The 24,394-nt window shown below is 39.1% G+C and overlaps 1 protein-coding gene across 1 annotated transcript in view; it reads left to right on the forward strand.

Annotated features, from left to right (window-relative positions):
- The window catches only part of LOC306761315 (roundabout homolog 1-like), a gene marked incomplete at its 3' end in the record, with an annotated part of 64,580 nt that overhangs the window by 36,722 nt on the left and 3,464 nt on the right, over window positions 1-24,394 (forward strand). The window contains exons 2-25 of the mRNA XM_079247440.1: window positions 580-737; window positions 5,920-6,040; window positions 7,230-7,368; window positions 7,464-7,591; window positions 10,385-10,509; window positions 10,611-10,782; window positions 14,006-14,211; window positions 14,302-14,383; window positions 14,476-14,644; window positions 14,740-14,910; window positions 15,041-15,158; window positions 16,017-16,251; window positions 16,386-16,507; window positions 16,609-16,780; window positions 16,937-17,134; window positions 17,879-17,905; window positions 18,558-18,597; window positions 18,806-18,960; window positions 19,144-19,704; window positions 19,797-19,932; window positions 20,586-21,109; window positions 21,724-21,864; window positions 21,957-22,178; window positions 22,287-22,429. Of these exons, the coding sequence (XP_079103566.1) occupies window positions 580-737; window positions 5,920-6,040; window positions 7,230-7,368; window positions 7,464-7,591; window positions 10,385-10,509; window positions 10,611-10,782; window positions 14,006-14,211; window positions 14,302-14,383; window positions 14,476-14,644; window positions 14,740-14,910; window positions 15,041-15,158; window positions 16,017-16,251; window positions 16,386-16,507; window positions 16,609-16,780; window positions 16,937-17,134; window positions 17,879-17,905; window positions 18,558-18,597; window positions 18,806-18,960; window positions 19,144-19,704; window positions 19,797-19,932; window positions 20,586-21,109; window positions 21,724-21,864; window positions 21,957-22,178; window positions 22,287-22,429 (4,265 nt within the window). The remainder of the gene's footprint in view (window positions 1-579; window positions 738-5,919; window positions 6,041-7,229; window positions 7,369-7,463; window positions 7,592-10,384; window positions 10,510-10,610; window positions 10,783-14,005; window positions 14,212-14,301; window positions 14,384-14,475; window positions 14,645-14,739; window positions 14,911-15,040; window positions 15,159-16,016; window positions 16,252-16,385; window positions 16,508-16,608; window positions 16,781-16,936; window positions 17,135-17,878; window positions 17,906-18,557; window positions 18,598-18,805; window positions 18,961-19,143; window positions 19,705-19,796; window positions 19,933-20,585; window positions 21,110-21,723; window positions 21,865-21,956; window positions 22,179-22,286; window positions 22,430-24,394) is intronic.

Here is a 24,394-nt window from a genome sequence, read left to right on the forward strand (position 1 = left end):
CACTTTAAAAAGAAAAGCTTTCTCTAAGTTTAAGTCCATAGTCTATTTTAGTAAAGAAAGGATTCCATGGGAGACCCCAAGTTTGATAATGGTAATAATTCAGATAAGCAGAGAACTCTGGATAAAAACAATATTAAACAATAAATGATCATGAATGGGTTGACGACTGTGTTTTCTTCAACAGAGCAAGCAGCCTATTATCAAGTTGCCATCAAATGAAACTTATAGCTTAATTTTAGCAAAGGGAACTGACATATAAAGCAATTTGTTGCCTTTGAACTGAAGAAGATTGCCAGTGGGATATCTACCATTGTATTTGTCATGCTACAAGCACAGACATGGTAGAAATATCCATTTGCTTTAAAATAAAAAAAAAAAAAAAAAAAAAAAACTCAATTTGTCATAACAATAAATGTATGCATCCGTTGTCTATACCTACTCATTCAAATGCATTGCTGCTCACAGCACCATTTTAACAATTATTATAATTTAATGTTGACAGTCTCAAACACCACTGAACTTCAGTTTGTTTACCATTCATCCTGTGTGTGTGTGTGTGTGTGTGTGTGTATTTTCCAGTTTTACGTGACGACTTCAGACAGAACCCTGTTGACGTTATGGTTGCCGTGGGAGAGCCGGCTGTGCTGGAGTGCCAACCACCCCGTGGACATCCCGAACCCACCATTTCCTGGAGGAGAGATGGTGCCAGCTTGGATGACAGAGATGAACGCATAACAGTAAAAGATGCTACTTTGGCTTAACATTGGAAACCTCCCTGGATGAGTAAATGTAGCTGCAGTGAATGTATTCTCTATTTAATCTTAATTATTTACCCATTAATCATTAAAATTGGGAAGAAGAATATATAAATTTGTTTCACATTCATTTTCTTATGAGTGAATAATTGAATTAGACCGCATTGTTATCGCCATTCATGGAAGTTATGAATGAACTTTGGATAGGTCCAGGGTGGAAATCTTTGGTAAGAACAGAACCAGGTTGTGTGGATAGTTTCGTGTGTGTACTTGTGTCTGCATTGCATGCGTTTGATTTGTTTACATGTGCATGCTCTCGGTGACATGCAGGAGAGGAATTGAAGCTAATGTTAGTGTGGATTGACAGGTAGAGTCTCTCTTGGGGATGGTGATGGACAGAGCAGCTATCTCTGATTTAAGGAGAGGAACAGATCAGAGCCGGGGGGGGGGGGGGTTCCTCTGAGGGAAATACAAAGGCTGCTTTTTGCTTTGTACGTTCTGTGCCTGTCTCCATCCTCTCTAATCATCTTTTCTAATGGAAACAAGTCTTTACCGCCAGCATTCACTCAAAGACACTATTTACCACACGACAAACCAAAAGTGTCCACCATAAGTGTATCTCGGATCCATTGCATCTTTATAATAAATTCATTGAAGCATTGTGCATCACACCTTATCAAAGCTCACTCTGCTAAAAATCAGCCCTATTTACATCTCCATAATTTTTTTTTTTTTTTTAATTTGCATAATTAGTCATCTGCATCGTGACTGGGGTCTTCTGGATTGATTTTGTAAGAATACCAACTAGACTGTCAGAAAGGTGAGCAGACAGCCACTATACCTTCTATGTTGGAAATTAACAGAATCAATCCTGATATTGCCTAGATGCAATAGTAGTGAAAATTTGCATGTTTGGGAGGAACCAGAATAACTGAGATGTGTAAACTTAGACAGTAAGTTAGCCAGGGTCAGAATAAGTTAGCTGGGGTCAATGCAGCAGCCTGGACTAACTAAAGCAGTGTTTCTTAATCCACTTCTTCAGGACCCCCTGCTCTGCATGTTTTAGACATATTTCTCCTGCAAAACACCTGAGTCAGATTACTGAACTTCCTCATCAAGTATTTTGCAGCTTGTTAACAAGCCCTTTAGTTCATTCAGGTTTATTAAAGTAGGGTTACCCATAAAACATGCAGAGCAGGGGGTCCTGAGGAGCTGGACAGAGAAAAACTGGACTAAAATAAGCAGGCATAGGCCACTTGCAGCTTGGACTTTGTCTAGGCTGAGTGAACATGCTGCCTTTGATCGGGAAAATATGGGTGGGGTTGGAGTACCATAAAGATTTAAGTCCATTGAATACAGAATAAAACTTTATACAATATCCACAGTGTTTTAAAAGTATGTATATTTTTTCCCATATTGAGCAAAAAAAAAACAACAAAAAAACAAAAAAAACAATGCAGTACTTAAGAATACAAAAGTATTATGTCATAGTTTGTGAGACATGAAGACCTAAATGCAGGCTGACAAAGCAGGAGGAGGTAGGTGCCAGAAAGACAAGGTTTCATAATGTAAATGCCACACAGAAGCTGAATTTCTGAAACTGAGACATAGGCTTTTGCAAAGAAAAGAACAGGAAATGACATCAGTCTAGCAAAAAGAAACTCAAACCAAGGGGTATAAATAAACTGAGAACAACTAACAAGAAACAGCTGAAGTGAGTTTGCTAATTAAACAAGCAGAACTGACGAGCAGGAAACAAAACAGAACAGAAAAGAAAAAAAAACCTGCAAAAAATATAAATAAAAACAACAGGGAAGGCTAAATTCAAATTGAGCAGACTAAAAACCTAAACAAAAGGACACAGATCATGATTTAATAATCCATGATAATCCATGGAGATTAAACATTTTGGTCCTAAATATAGAACCATGAAATAGTTTACAGTAAAACAAGAAAGTAATAAAGGTACAGTGCTGCAAAAGATTGGAGTTTTAGAAACAAGTAATGTTAAGCTTGAGCTTGTCTGCTCAATTAATCTTAAATTATATGAGCAGTGTTTCAATGGATTGTCCTTACATGCCAAAACTCATATGACCCCACAAATGGAGGCTTTTTTTTCCAGTTGTTACGCCATTTAACATCTGTATGACTTGGTGGCAAGCTGGGTCGGCATAGCTGTCACTCCATTTAAAACAAACAATCAGCTGGGCCATTAGATAGATCATTCAGATCTGACAGCTTTATTTTTTCAGCAAGATGTTTCTCCTAACCACATGGGTGGAACAAACAAAATCAGTTTGCAGATAAACTTTAATAAAATGTTCCAACTTAATAATGTTGATTTGTGACCTATATTTAAGTTCAGTTGATAACTTTACATTACCATGATTCTTAAAACAAACAAAATTCTGATTTTATGATACTTTTCAGCTGCTCTAGACACCAAAGTTGTCTTCCAATCCATCTAATTGTCCTTATTTGCTAAGAGACCTCCAGTGGTCACTGTTGCACTTTGCAGATCACAACCTGAAAGAAAAATATACAAACTTGTTGATATATTTTAAATTTTTATATTACATTGATGATTAATTTTCCATTAATAAGATCCATGGACTTTCCCCTACATTTAAGCAACAAACTTCTCCTCTGCCACTTGCTTCGCTCCAGGTCATTGCCTTGCTGGTGGGAAAGGAGCGGACCCATTGAGAAACCAGGTAGAAGATAAACTAAGGGATCAATTACCAATGTCGAGCAGGTGTGATACTTAGCAACCAAGAATCAGGTGCAAAAGGAGCAGGAAATAAGTGCAATAGAAGGATGAACTCTCCAAGATAAAACAGTAAACAAGACAATTTACAGAGCTCAAAGACACCCTAAACTGAAAACTGAAAAACAGACAACAGAAGTTCAAAAATAATCTGACCAAAAATAGAAATTTAACCCACAGACCATGACATTCAGGGATTTAAAGCTCCTTCAGGGAAAATTAAATTATTCTATAACACATCAGTAAAATATGTGCTTTAGTTTTGTTGAAATCATATTTTAATTACCAGACATGTGTATAAATCAAATTACAAGCAGTTTCAGAATATTTGTGCCATGTGTATCTCAGACTGTAAAGTAAAAAAGAGAAAGCAAATGAAAACAAGCACAACAATAAAGTTCAGTTTCATTGCTCAAGATGGAAAATAGGCAACCCTTATTTACAGTTCTTAGCAATGGAATTGCTGCACAAACAAGCAATGGTCCATAAAATAAACAAGCTATTTATGTGCTCTTTAATAAGATGCTAAATTAGGTAACAGCAAAAGTAGCAAAGAAGTATTACAATACTTAGCAACACTGGTTTCATCATCAACCTCTGGGCCTTGAGAAATACTGATCTAGTAACATTTTACTGACCTCATTTTATACAGAGCTATCAAGATACAATCATTGTATTGCTGTAGAGCTCATATGTGTTTCATTAAACTGAAACATGCACTTTTTTCCCCCAGGATTCATCCTAAAGTATCAATAACCCAAAATGAATATGGATTCCATAAAACGCATGCCACTTACATGCATTTACTGACATTTAATGAACGAAAAAAATCTGAATTGTATCATTTCATAGCTTGTACACTATATTAAGAACTGTGATTTACTTTCAAACAAACATGTTTTAGGTGCAAACAAGCTACAAGAAATATTTTTTTTATTAAACATTGAGGATTTTGCATTGGCCCTCATGCAAGTCCAAACATCAAATCCTAATCCACTGACAGCTGACATGAATGGCTGAATTCAATACCTGGTCTGAGATTTACCTGTGAACCCCTAGCATCCTCCCAAATGGCATACAAACACACAATGTCTGACATCTCACAGCTTCCTGTGATCACTAGTGTTTGTATGTACACACAAGCCCCACAACTGGTTGTTAAATCTTCCATTTAAAACCAAATAATTTACCAGTGATTTGAAATGTCAGCAGCAGTTAGGTCTATTTGGTGGACAGCGTGGGGTGTTTGTGGTGGAAGGTTAGCCAGGAGGAGGCTGACTAATAAATGAGTAGCTGCTGGTTTCATCCCTGCAGCAGCAATTTAATGGTATATTCTGTCTGGAAACTGGTGAGTGAAGGGTGCCCACCAGCATAAATACGGGTGCTGTCTAGCATGACGCTGGATCACCTTCCCTGCTTTATGGACACAGCTCTGTAGGCAGCCTTAGCCCCTGACTCTTCTGAAGAAATGGCAGCGCCGCTACGTGCGGTGTGTTTCTAGCAGCAATACACAAATTGCTTGATTCTAAGTGCAGGTAGGAAAGAAGCAGTCTTAAAGCAAAACTGGGGTTTAAAGTTAAATTGACGATATCTGGGAGATGTTTTCAGACGTTGTGCACAAAGGCCTGCTTTGTGGTTGTTTTTGGGGTCTTCAGATTGTCTCACTTCCTGTCTGCAGTAACACATCTACTCATTGCTGCAACATGCCGCACTGTCAGTACAGATTCTTGCTTTCAAAGCGCTATAAAGACATCTACCATGATCTGTGGGGGTGGTTGGTAGATGAAGAATACTGAAAGCAGCACAGAGTGCATATGTCTTTAACCTTTGCGTGTGTGTGTGTGTGTGTGTGTGTGTGTGTGTGTGTGTGTGTGTGTGTGTGTGTGTGTGGGTGTGCTCATTCGTATGTACTCAGATATGCTGTTAAGGAGAGAATGAAAAGTTTGGGAAAGGCAAAGTAGGCTGACGGAACATCTAAGGCAGATCTCTACAAAGAGGCCATGTCTTTGTTCCTACGGATCTTGTGGAGCGCTAGGTATGAATTATGTAATTTAGTAATAGGTGACCTTCTGCACGCCTTGAAAGGCAGAGCAAGCTCTGTCTGTAAGATGTGGCTGTCATGCAAACTAGTGCAGTAAAAGTGTTTATTTTCAAAGAGCCGGTAGGCAGAGATGTGATTATTAGCAGGTGCCATCTTAACATGAAAGAAAATATCTCTCGGCGTTCAAAAGGAAAAGGAGCGGGGGCATATTTTAACATAAGATTTACAGAATGCTGCCTGCTTATTACGTGCATTATGAATATTCCATCGTCTATCAGAAATGCACAAACACGCCACATGCTAGGATGGTAAGATCCTGTGCAAATACAACTGTGCCTTTTCATGCTTTCTTTCAGATCCGGAGCGGGAAGCTGATGATCACCAACACTAGGAAGAGTGATGCGGGGAAATACATCTGCATTGCTACTAACATGGTCGGAGAGAGGGAGAGTGAGATTGCTGAACTCACGGTGCTAGGTAATATTTGCATATTTGCGTTAGCGCCTCACCTTGTTGAAGTGCATCACTTAGTCTCTTCTCTCTTTCAGCTCATATGGTTCTGTTTGGCCATCCGCTGTATGAAAATGTTGTCACCGGAGTATAAAAACCTATTAATTATGTTGATTATGCACCACTACTTTCCAGTCTGGCATCTTTGGAGAGATTTTGCACTAAACAAGTACTGAATGTCTACCTTTGCTGCATGCAATGTTTTAACCTTTCAGTATGAGAGCTCTCTGCGGACCTGTCCTTCTGACACCTCATCCCAAATGCTCACCCCCCCCCCCCCTCCATTCACAGTTCTATCCATCTCGTATTTTGCTAACGCTTTCCAACACAGTAGAGCTCTTATCAGTAGCGCATGGTTAGATGTACCTCGGCTTGGACTGCAAATATACACTTCAGCACTTCAGAGTCTTTCATGGCTTAGAGAAGAATCCTGTTGAATACAGATACAGGTGAACATATGCTGTTCTACAAGCCTTACATAACTAATTACTGAGATATCTGGATATAGACTGGTGGTAAATGTAAATTTTAGTGTCTGTCTGCACGGGTTCTACAAGTTTGTGCAAGATTTTAACATCCATGTTATCTCGTAGTAAGCTGATGTTAGTTGTATATTTGGCAGCCAGAAATCCTTGCTCCTTTTTTTTTTTTTGGTTTTCCTTCAGCTTGTACAAAGCTTTGGGTTATGTTTGAGCCCCATTGTTTTGCTGCAGTATGAATGAAGGTGCAGTCTGTCTTTGAATATTGATGTTCTTTCTCTCCCTGGCTGGGACAGTCAGTTTTGGTAAGGTTTTCCATTCCGGAGTAGGCAGATCAACCCTGCTTGAATATTCCCACCATGTTTCAATGTGGGCTTGGTGCACTGCAGTATCGTTCTCTCTGGTTTGTCTTCTTACACACACCCTTTCGTTCATTATTTATAAGATCTAAGTCTTCAGCTTGATGTAACTGAACAATCCTCTTGTCTATAAATACATTGAATCTCCTTGATGCTCGTAAATTCTCTTTATTTACTGTGTTTTACATGTTCATATTAAAACATGACAGATTTTGGATGTGGTATGACTTAAGACCCACAATGTGAGCACAACTGTCAGCATGATGAGAATAATGATTGTGCTAGTATTTTTATTCTGACTGTTGCACTGCCCTCCAGAGCGGCCGACCTTTGTGAAACGTCCCAGTAGTGTGGTGGTGCTGGCGGACGAGAGTGTGGAGTTCTACTGTGTGGTTCAAGGAGACCCCGTTCCCACAGTTCGCTGGAGGAAAGATGATTCTGACCTGCCCAAGGGCAGGTAACTCACAGAGGCACTCCACAGTAAATCACAATGGACACATGATGTTTCAGCTTTTTGTGTCATCTCTTGAGTATTTCTCTCTGTCCCCTCAGATTTGAAGTCTTAGAGGACCATACGCTGATTGTCCGCCAAGTGACCCCTTCAGATGAGGGCTCATATACATGTGTGGTGGAGAACATGGTTGGGAAGTCTGAAGCTTCTGCCGCGCTTACAGTACACGGTTAGTACAACCCGAGCTTTGCATGTGATATCTGCAATCCTTTTTGCACATACCCCTGATTTCCAAGGCTGCAGATTTCCCTCTTTATGGAAAAGAAATGGATGCCAGACAGTTGTTCCCTAACAGGTCCTGCCTCTTAGTATCACCAATTAAAAGGGAGTTATTTTCATGGAGCCTTGCCTTATATTCAGACCTACTTTTCACTTCTGCACCTCCTGTTCCTAAGACAGTGTAGAAAGGCAGAATTATCCCTGGAGTTTTTAATGTTTTCTTCCCACTCCCTGGCTGGAGGTCACATAATTTCTGCAGCAGTCACCATTTCTAAATTACAAGCTGTATGAGATATTGCAGAAGTTTGTTTGGACTGCATTTTAAAGCCATGTTCAGTAGAAACTGAAAAGTGCATGCAAAGTGAACACTGAGGCAACCACAGAAAATGGATTTGTTTGGTCTAAGCTGTCCTGCCACAATGACACCCTTTAGTTCCTAGATTAATGATGGGACATAAACAGTAAGACAGCTCATAATTGCACACACAGGCCTATACAATTAAACACATTGCTGTGACACAGTGGGAGAAACATGCCGTGAGGACAGTAGGATTTAATTAAAGGTAAGACAGGACCGGTTGATTGCTGGGAAGTGACATGGCTCCAATTACTTGGTCTTCCTTTGCTTGCAAAACCCTGAGAGAAAAGGGCATCAAGAACGACCACAGCTGATTTCTTTTCTAGTGAAGTTAGGCAGCAATATAGTAGAGGAATAAAGACTCTATTATTGTATGAAACATAGAGGTGGATGAATGTTTATTTGACCAAATAAAACAAAAAATCTCTCTTAACACAGAGCTACAATCATAACGACACATTAACCTAGACTAGTTCAGTAGTTTGTCATCCTGTCACAGGAATACTAAACTAGCAGTACTTTAAGGAATTCATTTCAGTAGAGGAGATCAGGTTTATGCATTTAGTTCTTATGACAAAAATAAATGTGTGGGTTTGGAGGGGCAGACTTTATTTTTTGGGTAAAACATCCATCTGCATTGTTAACGTAAGCAAAGTTTTAATTTTTACTAATGTCACAATCCTTGATGGCAAGTGTATCTCTCTGTAGACTAGATGTGGGGGATGTTGTCACTTTGCAATAAAGGCTGTACCAAAACACTTGACATGATTCTTATTTTCAACTAAGAGGAGTAAAACATGCAATTTACTACAAACTGTTCACTTGATGCATGTTTGTGTAGCAGGATATTTGGCTCAATTAAAATGAGGATGTTTCTAGATACTTTAATCTTTTAATTGACTGAACCTGACATTTTTCATAGATTCCCATTTTCCCCTCTAACCTGACAATGTCCCTACATACCCCCCCCCCCACAGTATTTTTGTTCTCTTTAGCAAAATTAGTCAAGATATTCCTCAACTCTTTTCTTTTCAGATGCAGAGGTCAAGTTTAACAAACTTTGTTGGACACACTGATGTGAAAAACCATATTGTTTGACTTTTCTAGTGGAAAATCAGAAATTTAAAGTTTTCAGTTGATATTGAATGCAACATGCAAGCCTGGACTGGAACATATAGTTTCTTTTAGGCCATAATGGATTCTGCAGTCAAACAAAAACACGCTAGACTCTAACCAAAACCACAAAACAGTCTGAAATGATTATTCCAAATAACATACACGTGTTAAACGACTAGTATAGACTATCCAAAAATAAATAAATAAATAAAAAAAAATATATATTATATATATATATATATATATATATATATATATATATATATATATATATATATATATATATATATATATATATTTATGTATATGTATATGTATATATATATGTATATATATATATATATATACGTATACATAAATATATACATATATATATATATATATATATATATATATATATATATATATATATATATATATATATACACATATACATATATATATATATATATATATATATATATATATATATATATATATATATATATATATATATATATATATATATATATAATATAAATAAAATAGTGAAAAGAAGGAAAAATAGAAGAAAAATTATGAGACACACCTTGCTACAGAGATGCATGATTTTGTAAATACAAAATGTAAGAGAGATACAATGAATGCAAAGAGACACAAAGCAATTGAATAAAAGCACTAAGTGACCTTAAGGAGTCTCAGTTGCATTTTATTTAAAACACAATGAACAAATGGAAACGATAAGAATTTTGTCATTTTATGTAGAACATGGTGGAGGGTGGGATCATTTTACACCATCTTGGGGACCTTCAGCCTCTGTTCTTTCACACCAGTTTCATTGCTCATTGAGGCGTGTTCCAGTCCTGTTAAGAGCATTTTTACTGTTTCCTATCCATATTCAACATGAGTTCTCATTACACTGCTCTTCTTTGTGTTCTTTCTCTTGTAGTCAAAACTGGTAAGTTGTCATCCACCCCTCATCTACCATCAGACAACAAAAGGAAATCATGACCCTCTGTCACTGTCCTATCTCCACTAAATCCATCCACTGCTACAGTATGTAATTCATGTTATGTATGGGTAAATAAAATACAATGAGCTTTTTTTTGTTTCTTATTATTATTTTAAAAGTAAAATATGACCATCTCTTGCTGCAATGGCACCTGGGATTTATTTAGTTTTATTAGTCTTATATAGTCTTCTCTTAAATGCTCACTGAGACGTCTTAAAACTGGAAAAAAATAAGATATGTGAAGCTGTCAAGTAATTAAAACTTTTCCTCTTTTCCAGTACCCCCTGCTTTTGCCATACGTCCCAGGAACCAGGTGGTATCAGTGGGTAGGACAGTCACTTTCCAGTGTGAGGCCACTGGCAACCCACAGCCTGCTATTTTCTGGCAAAGGGAGGGAAGCGAGGTGAGACTGACCCCCAGTCTGTCGTCACACTAAATCATTACTCAGTGTTAATAAAGATAATGAGTTAAATTCTGACCATCTAATTTCTGTCTCCTCCACAGAGTCTTTTATTTTCTTACCAGCCACCACAATCGTTTAGCCGTCTGTCCGTTTCCCAGATGGGCAGTTTGACCATTACGGATGTTCATCGCTCCGATGCCGGCTTTTACAGCTGCCAGGCTCTCAACATCGCTGGCAGTGTTATCACCAAAGCGCTGCTGGAGGTTACAGAGGGTGAGTTAAAGGGATGAACTTTGGAGGAAGGAAATTGGTTTTGAACATGTCTGGCTATATCTTTGTCTTTTGGTTGAGCAGACCACTTTGCTGATGGAGAGTTCAGACTCCATTGTTATTTCTCTCTCTGAATGTGGTAGTCGCCTTTGTTATTGTCAGAGAATAGATTTTATTTGACATTTTTGTCAAGAACTTTTAAAAGTCTTTCTGTGTAAAGATTCTTTACAAGCATCTTTATTGAGAACATGTCACGTTACAATTATTTAGTTTAAAAAATACAGACATGTGATGTGAAAAACTAAGTACATCCATTCTCTGCCTATAGATATTGAAGAGATATGAAGAAGCCCTCGGCTGGTAATTAAATAGAATACACTAAGTGATCATTAACGGTGTGATCGCTTCTATAAAAGCAGACATCTGACTGTTAGTCTGGAGCATTCATTCATTTCTAAATACAAAGATGGAGAGACAGTAACAATGATTTTTTAAATGCTAGCCATTTCCAAACAATTTAGACTCCATCAAGATTTTTCACAAGTGGAAAATATTCAACTCAGCTGCCAATTTTCTAGCAAGTTTACACCAATATCAGGGTAATTAATGCTCAGATAAACTGCAAAAAAAAAACAAAAACAAGAGCTCCGACTGTGCATTAACATTCAGCATGCTAAGTGAGACTCTACACGCCTCACTTAGCATGCCAAATGTTTAAGTTCATGAAAATAATTAGATAATACCTGGCAAGTCTGGGTTTATTGGGAGGGATGTCATAAAAAATTTCTTCTTTCTATTCATGTCTGTATGGTCAAATATCGCATACAGACATGTGTCGAGCATGGGGGTGGAGGGGTGATAATTTGGACTTGTTTTGTTGCCACAGTAACCGGGCATCTTGCAGTCTCTGGGTTGATCATAAATTTTTCTTCATTCTAAAGCATAACTAGAGTCATTTCTGAGGCCTTTCTAATAAACTAAGTCACTAAGCTTGACCTAAATCAACATTACCAAGTCTACAACAAATCTACCACAGAATAACTTTAAGAAGACAAAAAATTTGATCTAAAAGTCATGCGGTAATTGTTACATAAACAGTAACCCCGCATGACAATTAATGTGTTTATCTGTGGTTGTCTAATTTATTTTAAGAACAGGTAAAGACTAGATGATTTTTCTTTTTTTTGTTATGTCTGGATAGATATAGAACCTTCAGACTGAAAGATGATGTGTTGTCTCTTACAGTCCATTGTAACCTAGATCACATTGCTGCAGCGTGGCCTATGTTCTATTTCGGTGCAGATATTTGTGGATGAAATCCGGAGGAATGACATATGATGTCATTTTTAGGTAGTCTGAAAAGTGCTCTGAGGGGATTCTAATCCAAGTTCTACATGATAAAATAACTGTGTTAATTGCTTTAGAAAAGCAATTTAACTGTGCTTGGAGGCCCGTAGCAGTAATTATACACCTGTGTAATCACGACTACACGTGTCTGTGTAACTTTATGAGGCGTACATGCATTACATTAATGGATATGAATGCTTTAGGTTTTTCAGAACATAAATGCATTTACAAGAGGATTATTTCAGTTATAGTGGACAGCTTTTTCCAGATTTCTCAGTCAACATTTCAATGAGTAGGAGAATGGAGGTGTTTTTTTTGTTTTGGTTTTTTTTGTCATTTTTTGGTGGTCTGCATAGATCTGAGCTCTTACTCGTCCTTTCGCAAACGCCTCCACTCCAAAAATTTCACTCCACATTCCTCTCATCCCCATTTGAAGTGTTATATTTGTATGGTAATAACTGGTTCACTTTACCTTTGGCAGTTTTCAAAGCAGGTCTCCATCCCTTTTTTGGGGGGGTGTGGTGTTTTTTTTAAATTTTTTTAAAATTTATTTATCAGTCTAAAACCATCACCCCATCCACAGGGTTTAAAAATGTGTGTGTGAGAGAGGGAGCTCTGTTATCTAAGTGGAACTGTTATTAGTTGGGCTTTGCTGTCATGATTGGATCCGGCTCCTGCAGTACCTTCTACCCAATGAATGATTAGTTGCCCTCCGCTGGAGGGGAAAAGTTGATTTCTTTTTCCTCCACTGCCTGCACAGCCACCTAAGCCTATTGTTCTCCTGCTTTACCAATTTTCTTCCCAATATCTTTCACATCTTATCTTTTTTTCTGCCCTTTTCACCACTTCATTTTCATTTTTTTTCTACTTTCATCTCTCTTACTTTGATTTCTTTCTCTTTCTATGACTGACCTTTTTTCAACATACGCTCCAAATGACTGATATTCAAATGTACTTTTGACAGTTTCACAAATTTACTTTGTATTTGATTTAACCATTCCACTAGGAGAGAGACGGAGATGCAGGGAAATACAAAGGATGAACATTAATGTCATAGTATCTTAACCATTTGATGACAGCATGAACTAGCATTATTTACATGTCCAAGCTCAAAAGCAGCAGAAATCCCATTTTTCTTTCTTTTCTTTCATTTCATTATAAATAGTAGTGTTAGTAACACTCTATCTCCACTAAATGTGCAAAAAAAAAAGAAACAAAAACTGCAAAAGGTATTAAAGTGGAAGTGCTTTTATTATTCATGCACTTGATACATTCAGAGTGGGACTGTGATGACCGAGCTTACAATTTTGCAATCATCTTGAAAAGCACCTGCTCAAGAGGCAAAATAAGGATTTTAATCTTTAATGTATGCACCATTTTTTTTCTTCAATATTAGGCAATATTAGACACCTAAAATAAACAGCAGCAACTCTTTTTTTCCGCTTCTTTAAATACTTTTTTTCTCAGCAGAACCTAATAACTGCTGGTGAAGCTTTTTATTTTTAATTTTAGTGAAAGTAAAATGAAAGCCAGTGAATATTCCTCTCTGGATATGGAGATCCAGGGGCCAAATCCTCCAGCGGCCAAGGTCTACTTGCCAACAATGTAGCAATTCATGCATGTGGTGTGCTTCCAAGTTCTCTGCTTGGAAGATTTATTTGTTTTTTTATATCAAGGCAGCAGAATCTTTACTTTTTACACTTAGATCTGTTGTTTTCTCTCAGAGTTGCAACACTGTAATTTGTTAAGCTTCCAGTATGAATTAAGTTTTAGACTTAGCCAAACATTCTCTGTTTCATGTAATGTACCATATTAAATCATGTTACAGTGGAATATTAACCATGTTGCTCCTTCACTTTGCTGTTTTGTGTTCTGTTAGCTGGGTCAGACTACCCTCCTCCTGTCATTAGACAGGGCCCAATCAATCAGACCGTTCCTGTAGACAGCACAGTCGTCTTGGGTTGCCAGACTGTTGGCTCTCCACCTCCCACAGTCCACTGGAAGAAAGATGGTGCGGTAGTGTCTTTCGTGGATTCGCGGATGTCCGTAACCGAAACAGGATCACTGAAGATTCACTATGCCAAGGTAAAAGGTCACGTAATACTGCAGTCAGTCAGAAAACGGTACGGGACACACCAACCTACTAATGTATGCACCCGCATTTTCTCTTCTCAGCTGGGAGATTCAGGTATCTACACTTGTGTTGCTTCTACTCCCAGTGGAGAGGCTTCGTGGACAGGACATTTGCAAGTAGAAGGTAGAAACTCACTGGAACATTATACACAATGTACTGACAAATCTCGTATGGTTACTTATCTTTAATCCGATTTATTGACATCTTTATGGCAGAATTTGGAGTTGTCGTTCAATCGGGTCATCCCACAGACCCTCGTCTAATCCCCAGTGCTCCATCCAAACCTGAAGTCACGAACATCAGCCGTACATCTGTCACACTGTCATGGAAATCCAACACCAATGCTGGTGCTTTGCCTATATCTTACCTAATTGAGGCATTCAGGTCAGACATATTCACATGTACAGTGGAATCCAGTGGTATGTAGGTGACTTTGTTCCCCTGGAGTCATGTGCAATCTTTTCTCCCTATTTCTGCAGTTACACTTTAGGCAACAGATGGGTGACCGTAGCAGAGCACGTGAAGGCGGAGACCTTTGTCCTGAAAGACCTGAAGCCTGGAGCCATCTACCTCTTCATGGTCAGAGCAATGAATGCTCATGGTCTCAGTGATCCCAGTCCAATCTCTGACTCTGTCAGAACGCAGGGTCAGTGAGGATCCTCCAACCTTTTCATCTGCTTCACTACACAACTAACAGGCAGTGCTGGCACACTGCTTATATTTTAAATAAAACTCCTGCTGCAATCTGACTTCTTTCCTTCTTTTGATATACATAGACAGCACATCCACCATGCAGGGCGTGGACCACCGTCACATTCAGAGAGAACTGGGGGATGTTGTGATCCATCTGCATACGCCGGCTGTCCTTTCGTCTTCTGCTGTCAGGGTTCAGTGGATGGTAAGAGAACACTCTACATTGACTGTCCTGCACATGCTCAGTGCTGCACTACTTCATACGCCCATGGTTGTCAACGTTAAAGCAAGTATGGGAAAAGATCATCTATAACAGTACAAATAAACACATCATCTACTTCGGTAAATTCTGTAAAAGCCAAGGTTCAGGTCTTAGAAAAACAATCCAGACTCAAAGTACTGAAAGACATTTCGACATACAGAGATTTTCAAAGAGCTGATTTACATGCTGTGGGGTTTTGTGAGGCATTATGATGATTAGCAAGCACATTTTACAGTGAAATGAGGAACAAGTTGAGATTTCTTTTATGTAAAAAACAGTTTTTACATTCATGTTTTATCTCTGCGGTTTTCTCTGCAAACAAAATGGCAAAGAATAAATCTACAGCACCGACAATATTCCATTTGAATTCTCATTAAAATGTTTGTGCAGCAGTTGCCTGAGTGGATCTCATTAAAGAATCTTTACAGCTTCTCTTTGCAAAATAAATTGGTTTAAATGGAATTTGCTTAGTTATAATCTGGTTTATTATAAACTCAAACAATACTAAGTGGAAATTATTACTGTCTCATGGTGTGGCTTGCAATGAGAATTCACATTTGTATGAGGAGGGGTTAATAGGAAAAAGGAGCTCAGTGAGTGTTGACATAGCCTTCTTGCAGGATGTTCTCTTGCACACAAGATGGGGCTCTAACCTTTTGGATGTATGTTGTTTTAACTCAAATAGAGACATATAGTCACTGGGATCACACACCGGTCTCACTCAAGTCAAGATGCTTACTTGGTCATCATCTTGATCACAAATATATGCTATTACACTTATGCAGCATGTTTCTTTTGTAGGTCGAGCAACATTCCCCATACATCCAGGGTTATAAGGTGCTTTACAGGGCATCGGCGGAGCATGGTCAGCCGGAGGTGCAGTGGAGTGTACTGGAAGTCCGTGCTCCGCAGGAGGACGGGTTGGTGATCAGTCAGCTAAAGAAAGGATCCATCTATGAGTTCAAAGTACGGCCATTCTTCGATGAGTTCCAGGGAGCTGACAGCGAGGTAAAGGTGGTCAAGACGCTGGAAGAAGGTACATTTTTCTTCTACTGCATTTTGGATGATGGTTGTTACTGGACTAATGTTATTAAATTATTGTATTGTGATCTTGACAAAAGCAAGATATTGATTTTCAAGCTTTATTACCTGTATGCATCACTGTCTTAGCCCCTAGGAGAGCCCCTCAGGGTGTAACTGTTACAAAAAGTGATGCCAATGGAACTGCTATCCTTGTTTCCTGGAAGCCGCCTCTGGAGCCAGAAGAAGCTGGAGTCATTCAGGAATACAAGGTACAAAAACATAAGAGCTTATATTTAGGCTTTATCTTTGTGAAGCTGTGTTGTTCTGACCCTCAGGCAAAACTCCCTGTCATCTCACTGTCTTTTAACAGATCTGGTGTCTGGGCAATGAGAGCCGGTACCATGTAAACCAGTCAGTGGATGGTTCCACCTTCTCTGTTCTCATTTCCAGTCTGTTACCAGGAATTCGTTACAGTGTCGAGGTCGCAGCTTGTAATGGAGCTGGACCAGGAGTCAAAAGTGACGTTACTTTCTTTCAACTAGGTAGCAGATTTTTGACTAATTATTCAACTACTATTCAGTTAGTTGTGATTATACTTACCTTAACTTCTTTTATTGCCCATCAACACTTTCACTCAATTCTTGATGTTTTATATTCTTTGAATTCATTTGAATTCCCCTTTTTTTTTTTCTGACCAGACTCTGCTGGCCAGATGATGGATATTAGTGACAAAAGAGATACATTATCCCAGATCTCAGATGTGGTAAAGCAGCCAGCATTTATTGCAGGCATTGGCGCCACCTGCTGGTTGATTCTTATGATTTTCAGTGTGTGGCTCTACCGTCATCGCAAGAAAAGGAGTGGTCTCAGCAGCACATACACCGGCATCCGCAAGGGTATGCTCCTGTTGTCTGTCATCATGAGATGTATGTTTGAACCCCTATAGGCTCAGTCTATGTTTTCAAAAAAAAAAAAAAAAAAAAAAAAAAAGTTCTGATATTAGCTTTTAGAGCATTTAAAAGGTGGTGTTATTGTAGAAGGGGATCAAGCAATGACATGTTGCCACCTCACTACAGCAGTCATCATTCCAGTGATATTAAAGAATATTTTTTCAGAGGCTGATAAGCAGATCACATGAAAGGGTGAAAGATTCTTTGGTCTAATCATCCTTTTGACACAAAGACCTCAGAGACAAATTTGCATGCCAGGCTATGCAGACATTCAAAGACTGACCTTTAATCACTTATTTGTAGAGTGTCATCTTCTCAGCAAAAGCACAGTGCTTGGATGCACGGGCCTGTCAACCTGCCATGACCATGTCTGTGTGCCACAAATATCGCTGCTGTTTTCCAGCTGTCTGTCAGTGTCACCCTCATTAACCTTCGCCTGGACTGTTAAATGCAAGGCAGAGGCAGCAGTTACACAGATGGCATGTGCTCACTTCAGTGTGCGCGCACATCCAATGTATTAAAAGAAGGGCTGACATAAATTCTAAAAAAGAAAAGAGAGAAAAAAATCAGAATTATCTCATAACAAATTCTTGTATATCTAATTATAAATGATTAATTATCAATACACCTATTAGTATAATGTAATTACTCACTCTAAGCCTTTTTTTTCCTCTTTATTTTTCTTCACAGTCCCATCATTCACTTTTACACCCACAGGTATGTATTACATGGGTCATCTGATACTGTTTGACCCATTTTATATACACTTTAAATGACTTTTTACTGAATGCCTCATAACTCTATGAAGTATGTTTAGATCTGGTGTGTGCAGTTCTGTTACTGGAAATGGGAACATGCAGAAGCTAAACTTAAAATAAAGAAATAAAGAAATAAAGAAGTTAGACTTTGAAACAGCTTTGGCATCTTATCTCAGAAAAACAGCAACAAAACAAGCAAAGAAAAAAGAAAAAAAGATGTGAAACAACATGACTCATATGAGATGAAACTGACAGTGGCTTGTTTTTGCTCTAAATTTCTACCCTCAGAATGTTTCCACTGCCTCTGTTTGGTCCATTTGCTTTGATGAGGAAAATATGACTCCAGTTTTTTTTTAATCATATTTCAGTAAATGATGTTACAAAATCCCTCACATTCATAGACTTGAGTCATGGTAAATTAAATGTGACTAAACCAGACAGATTTCCATGTTCTATAGATGGAAACACGTTCTGAAATATGTACAGACCTTTGATTTCAAATTTCGGTTCAGGCTCCTCGCCTGCCTTTTCAAGGCTTTTTCCACCATTAGCACTTCCTGTTTTTCCTGTCAGCTCACCAAAGCCCAATCTTTTTCTGTTTGCCTTTGCAGTCGCATATCAAAGAGGAGAATCTGTGTGCAATGCTGCCAGGTGACTGATATTTTTGTCCCTTTTGTATTATATAAAGTCTAACAGGAGCATTTTTGTTCTGTTGTGGAAACACTAGGGGGAGATGTCTCCCTGCTCCTAATGTCCATTGTGCATCTATGACATGCTCACCCATTACTGAGGTAATGGGTGAGCATGTCATGAAGGTGGCAGGCTTTGATTGACAACACTGCGGTCCTCCTTGTTGCAGACCTGGCCCTCTCAGCATGGGTGAACCACTGAACCAGCTGTGGCTGCCAGACAATTGGCCAAATGCATGTGCCAATCATAAGGACTGTAGCATCAACTGCTGCAATAATGGAAATGGCACCAGTGACAGCAACATGACAACATACAGCCGACCAGGTTAGTATAAGGCTAAGCTCATCTCATTTCCCAGGATGGAAGCCTCTGAGATCCAGCTTGTGTAAATAATAAAAAAATATATATATATAAAAAAAAAAAAAAACATCTCGTAACAATGTCAGAGACGTGTGACTTCCCTTTCCTGCTGCTTTGTTCAACTGCCTCTTTGTTTCTTGTACTCAGCTGACTGCATAGCCAATTATGGAAACCATCCAGAAAACAAACAAGGGGGACAGCTTGCTTCAGAGACGCCCATATACAGCGATGTGAATCTCTCCAACAAGCTCGGTGAGATCAAAACATTCAACGGCTCCAACTTGTGCTACACAAGTCCAGGAGGAGATTCATCAGCCACATATGAGCCCATTCCATATGCCACAACACAGCTTATTCAAGCTAGCATTAAAAGCAAGTCAGGTGCTGGTGGCTGTGTAGCAGAGCCTCCGGATATACCCTGCTGGAAACAGCTTCCAAGCCTGCCTCCAATACCTAAGGAGATGGCAGCACAGATGCAGTACAACATGACGGAGCAAAGCAGTAAAGGTACCGTCATAAACGTGATGTGCTTTACAGGCTTTATATGTGCAAAGAAAGATGCTGTAAATTTCCATGCCGCTTTGTCTCCAGATTTACAAGGAAGTGAGGGAATGATCCACCCTAAAAGCGTCCCGTACGGCCAGACCCGTGATCACAGCACAGGAGGCTTGTACCACAGTTCAGACAGAGGCAGCAGTAGCACCTCAGGTGATGCCATCAACTCTGTTGTGGTGCTTAATATTAATGAGGCCAACAGTAACAGTCTGTGCTGACCTTGATGTTCATTTTTCATTTCGCAGGGAGTCAAAATCAGAAGAAAGGAATACGAGCCCCAAAGATCCCAAAGCATAATGCAGTAAGCTGGGGGGGAGCCCTGTCTCCTCCTCATGCTAATGCATGGGACTGTGATGAGTATAGTTTGCCCACAGAAAAGAGGTATAAAAAAAAAAAAAAAAAAGAAAATGTGCAGCACGCTCCACTACATACACAAAGAAGGAGCTCAAAAGGAAATATATAAATAGTGTACTTCAAAATGCCCCAAATAGATCAAGGATGTCTTTCTGCAACAAGCTGATTACTTTACCTTCTCTTGACTGACACACCGCTTCATAAAATATAGATTGTAAAGCTTCTGCCTTTGCCATGTTGAGCTACAGCTGGTGCATACTGGGATGCTCATTAGCCAGTGGTTGTCCGTCATATCAGGATGACTGAAAAAAAAAAAGGCATCGCGTGATGAAATTATTCAAGGCGCATGCTGCTAAAAGGAGAACGTCTGCCGTGAACGTCTGCAAACTTTCTGTCAAAGCAAGATCTCATTGTCAACGCACGCTTTGAACTAATAATAGATTTTTTTTTTTTTTAAACTTTTTTTCAGTTGTCAGGCACTTAGTTTACCTATTAAAGCAGGTAAAGCAAACACTGCGTTTAGGAAACCTGAGCAATTTTCAGCTTGAGGAGCATGATGGAATGTTTTGATGGAAGAGTGAAGGGTTTTGCATTATGTCTAATGGACTGGGACTAATATGTAAGAGCTGCGAATACATTCGTTCCCTTATGCATTATTATATCACTCCATTTCTCATCAGCTTTGATCCAGAGGGACCAGAAAGTGGCCCGTCTCCAGCAGCTAGAGGAGCTGTGTCATCCCCATCATCGCAGGGAGACCTGAGCAACGGCGTGCACGACGGGGCCGACCACTTCGCGCACACCTACAGCTCCATCCCTCTCTGCATGGACACTGAAGGACAGGAAGAGAGTGAGGAAGAGGTTGAGGAGGAAACAGACGCGGAGATGGTTGAGAATCTCTACAGCCGACCCCACCAGCACCAGAAACTCAGACACCAGCTGCACCATATTTCTCCGCACAAGTTGCAACTCAATGGGCTGGAGCAGACCCCAACCTCTAGCACTGGGGACCTGGACAGATCAGTCACGGGGTCTGTGGTTAACAGCTGGGGCTCGGCATCGGAAGACAACATCTCATCAGGCAGGTCCAGTGTTGTCAGCACCTCAGAGGGATCTTTCTTCACAGATGGTGATTTCAACCAGGCAGTTGCCTCTTCACGGGATATTGTAGGCCTGCGCATGTTCAGATACCCAGAGGAGTCAGGTGGGATGAAAATTTTGCTTGTGTGTCATAACTGTCTTTACATGCTTGCTTACTTTAGCAAATGTCTTTGCACAAGATCGTATTTCTTTAAAGGTAAAGTATGTAAGATTTTCAATATTTTCAAAATAAATTAACTAAAAAAATAACTACAATTATAATTAGATTTTAAACATGTAGGTTCCAGTCTCTCCATATTTGATTACAAGTTTAATTAATGACAAAGACCCTTCTTAAATGTTTGCCTACCAGTAAAAAAAAAAAGTGCTTTTTGTCATTTGTCATTAATTAAACTTGTAATTTAATAACGCATCAAATATGGACAGACTGGAACCTACATGTTCAAAAAACTATCTAATTATGATTGTAGTTATTTTATTAGTTAATTCATTTAGAAAATATTGAAAATCTTACATACTCCACCTTTAAAAGTGTTAGAAAGGGCTAAATTTATGCTGCATGCAGCCTACAGGCGGAAAGGATGCAGGCTTAACTCAGAAACCTTCCTGCAGTTAAACTGATTTCATAAATCGTTGCAGTGTTTTAACTGTAAATTAGGTATTTTACATGCAATGCGTGACTTAAACGTTACTGTTAAACTCGTTTGATGTCTTCAGGCCGGCGGCTACAGCGAGCTAGCAGCCCCATGTCAACGGACAGCAATATGAGTCCTGCAATCACACATAAAAAACCCAGGAGGCACAAACAGAACCATTCTGGTCAGCAGGACTATCAACCCAAAGATGTCTTTAATGATGGTAAAAAATAGAAAAAGACAGAATGAAGAGGGAAATTTGTCACCAAATATCTCCTCATAGCTCTAACGTTCCAATCTGTGCTTTGTCTCCAGACTCTTGCATGCCTCTGAATTTCCCCAGCCAGATGTCCCACGGTGACTACAAAGTGAGGGGAGCCACGCTGCCTCGGATGGGCTCTGGGGCGACCCGGGGTAGGCGAGGCAGCACCGGCACTCACAGGGTCAAAGAAGGTTCGTTTGAAAAGAAGGAGAGCCGGGAGATGCACAAGATTCCACCAGGAGGCAAAGGAAACAACAAAAACCGACAGCAATCAGGTATAAGATGGATTATCAAGCCCATTTAGGAATTTTACCATTAAGTGACGTCATTTTACACCAACTTATCCTTTTTTCTACTGTGTTTCTTTTTTTTTTTTTCTTTAGAATTTGGGGACATCCTTCTGTACAATCGTCCCTCTTTCCCATCAGGTCAAACTCAAAGCTCTAATTCATCTAACTTCCATGCATGTGGAGACTCGAGAACCAAACAGGGGGAGCAGGTGGCCCTGACTGGACAGGTGGAGGAGGTAAATGAAAATCAATCTTACATTCTCTTGTGTGAAAATATATGCGACACAATTGAATACGCGGCATGAAGTGCTGGCAAAGAAACTGACACTGTTTTATTCTCACAGCTACTGAAAAGCTAAGAAGCAACATGAGCACAAGGGGGATATCTTCCAGCTGCTTCTGAAGGACTATGACTTTTACAACATGGATAAAGACTCCAAAAACACTGCACAATGTACAATATTGTTTTCTACTTAGACTTTCTCATTAGGTGTTGGAACAAAAAAAAAAAAAAAAAAAAGAAAATTGAAAAATGTTCTCTCATATTTAAGTCCGTGGACTTGTTTATTGTTTAGCTTTTTTGTTTTTTTGGTGACCAGCTTCCAAGGAAAACTGAACTGCTGGTCACTCAGTAAACTTTAATGAATGCACATTTGATGGCGGCTTTGAGTGTCTACAAAAAATATTGCTCATGGCAACTGCTTGATGCGGTTGTCGTGATATTTGTTTGTCTGTTGTTATTTTACTGTAACTGATATACAGTCATTACCAGCCATCTTGTACATTGTTTACTGCCACAGAAGTGCTTCAAATTTTATATAACAGTGTTAATGTTTTTCCAAGTGATGTATATCTGTCTTTGTATTATTTGTTCTACTTTGGTTAAAAAAGCACAATCACTTAATTTTATTCTAAGTCAGTGTTAAATGAACTTCAGTCTGGAGGAAGTCAGTTGTCAGAGTCCTGTTAATCATTTTATTGCTTCATGTCAGCTTGAGAAAAAAAGATTGTTGATTGTGGTTGTGCGTTCTGTTGCGTGCATTTGAGCTGCGTTCATTCAGATTTAAGCTATCTGTTGTGTGTACTGAGAGACTTGCATGCAGGTTCGGACAAAAGGAAGCTTTGCTTAACATCTTCACTGCTTTGCCTTCCATTTAGGATAATGAAATGTCTGTTCATGGACTGGTTCCATTTATTGTCTCTCTTTGCTGAGTTCATTTAATCTGCTCCTGTGTTTCCCTTGATTTTTTGCCACAACTTGTGGAGTTGGGCTGGACGATAATCAAAAAGAAAAATCTGACCAGACGTATTTGCTGATTTTGCAGTTTGAACATGGATATGATTAAAGAGCGACTGGCTGTAGAACCACCTCGTTTGTTTAATATGCTTAGTTAAAGTGACCAGTAATGTCATATTTTGAGGAGTGGGATGGGGGTATGATGCGAAAAGGCTGAGAACCAGTGAGGTAAGAAATGGGGTTGCATTGTTTTTGGTTCATATTAAGACGTTTGTATGCTAATCTGTGAAAACTGCCCCTAAAACAGATGATATTAAATTTATGTATGTTGCAGGCTTCCTCCAATGCCTGTTAGAATTTACCAACAAGTTTCAGAGATCAGTTTCAGTTCATCTTTAACCCAAAAAGGTCACCTATGGAACATTTTAATTAGCAGCAGGAATTCATAGCAGAACCCCAACTGCACCCTGTCTGGACCTGACCTGACTTGTACTGATGCCCTGCATTCATTAGTGATCATAAGGGGCCCCCAAAGAAAGAAAAAAAAAACAGTGCTTCAAATTGTGAATATTGTTCAGTGGTGGTCTCGTTCTTTTGGCCACGTTTCTGAGCCTTTGAAATATTACTCTGCAGGACTCTCCAGCTCTTAAGTATGATAATAGGGTTCTGGTAGCTAACATAATATTCTTCTCAAGTCACTAGCCAGTGGGACGTTCGACTGTCCAGCGGTTGTGTTACTGTATCTTAGCTGTTTCATGTTTGTTCCATCAGTCTGGAAGGCATTTCAGAGTTTTTGACCTTTCATTGTTAGTTAAATCTCTCTTCTGGAACATTTACTAAGTAAGAAGCAGCTGTCTAATGATTATGAACTGCTGCTTATTCCTTTAGGCCACAATCTACATCTTTATGCAAATGAATGTTTCATGAAATGTATTAAGTCTTGGAGGTATTCCTTTTTAATATG

Source organism: Telmatherina bonti (genome assembly GCF_933228915.1).
Source record: "Telmatherina bonti genome assembly, chromosome: 10".
NCBI lineage: Eukaryota > Metazoa > Chordata > Actinopteri > Atheriniformes > Telmatherinidae > Telmatherina > Telmatherina bonti.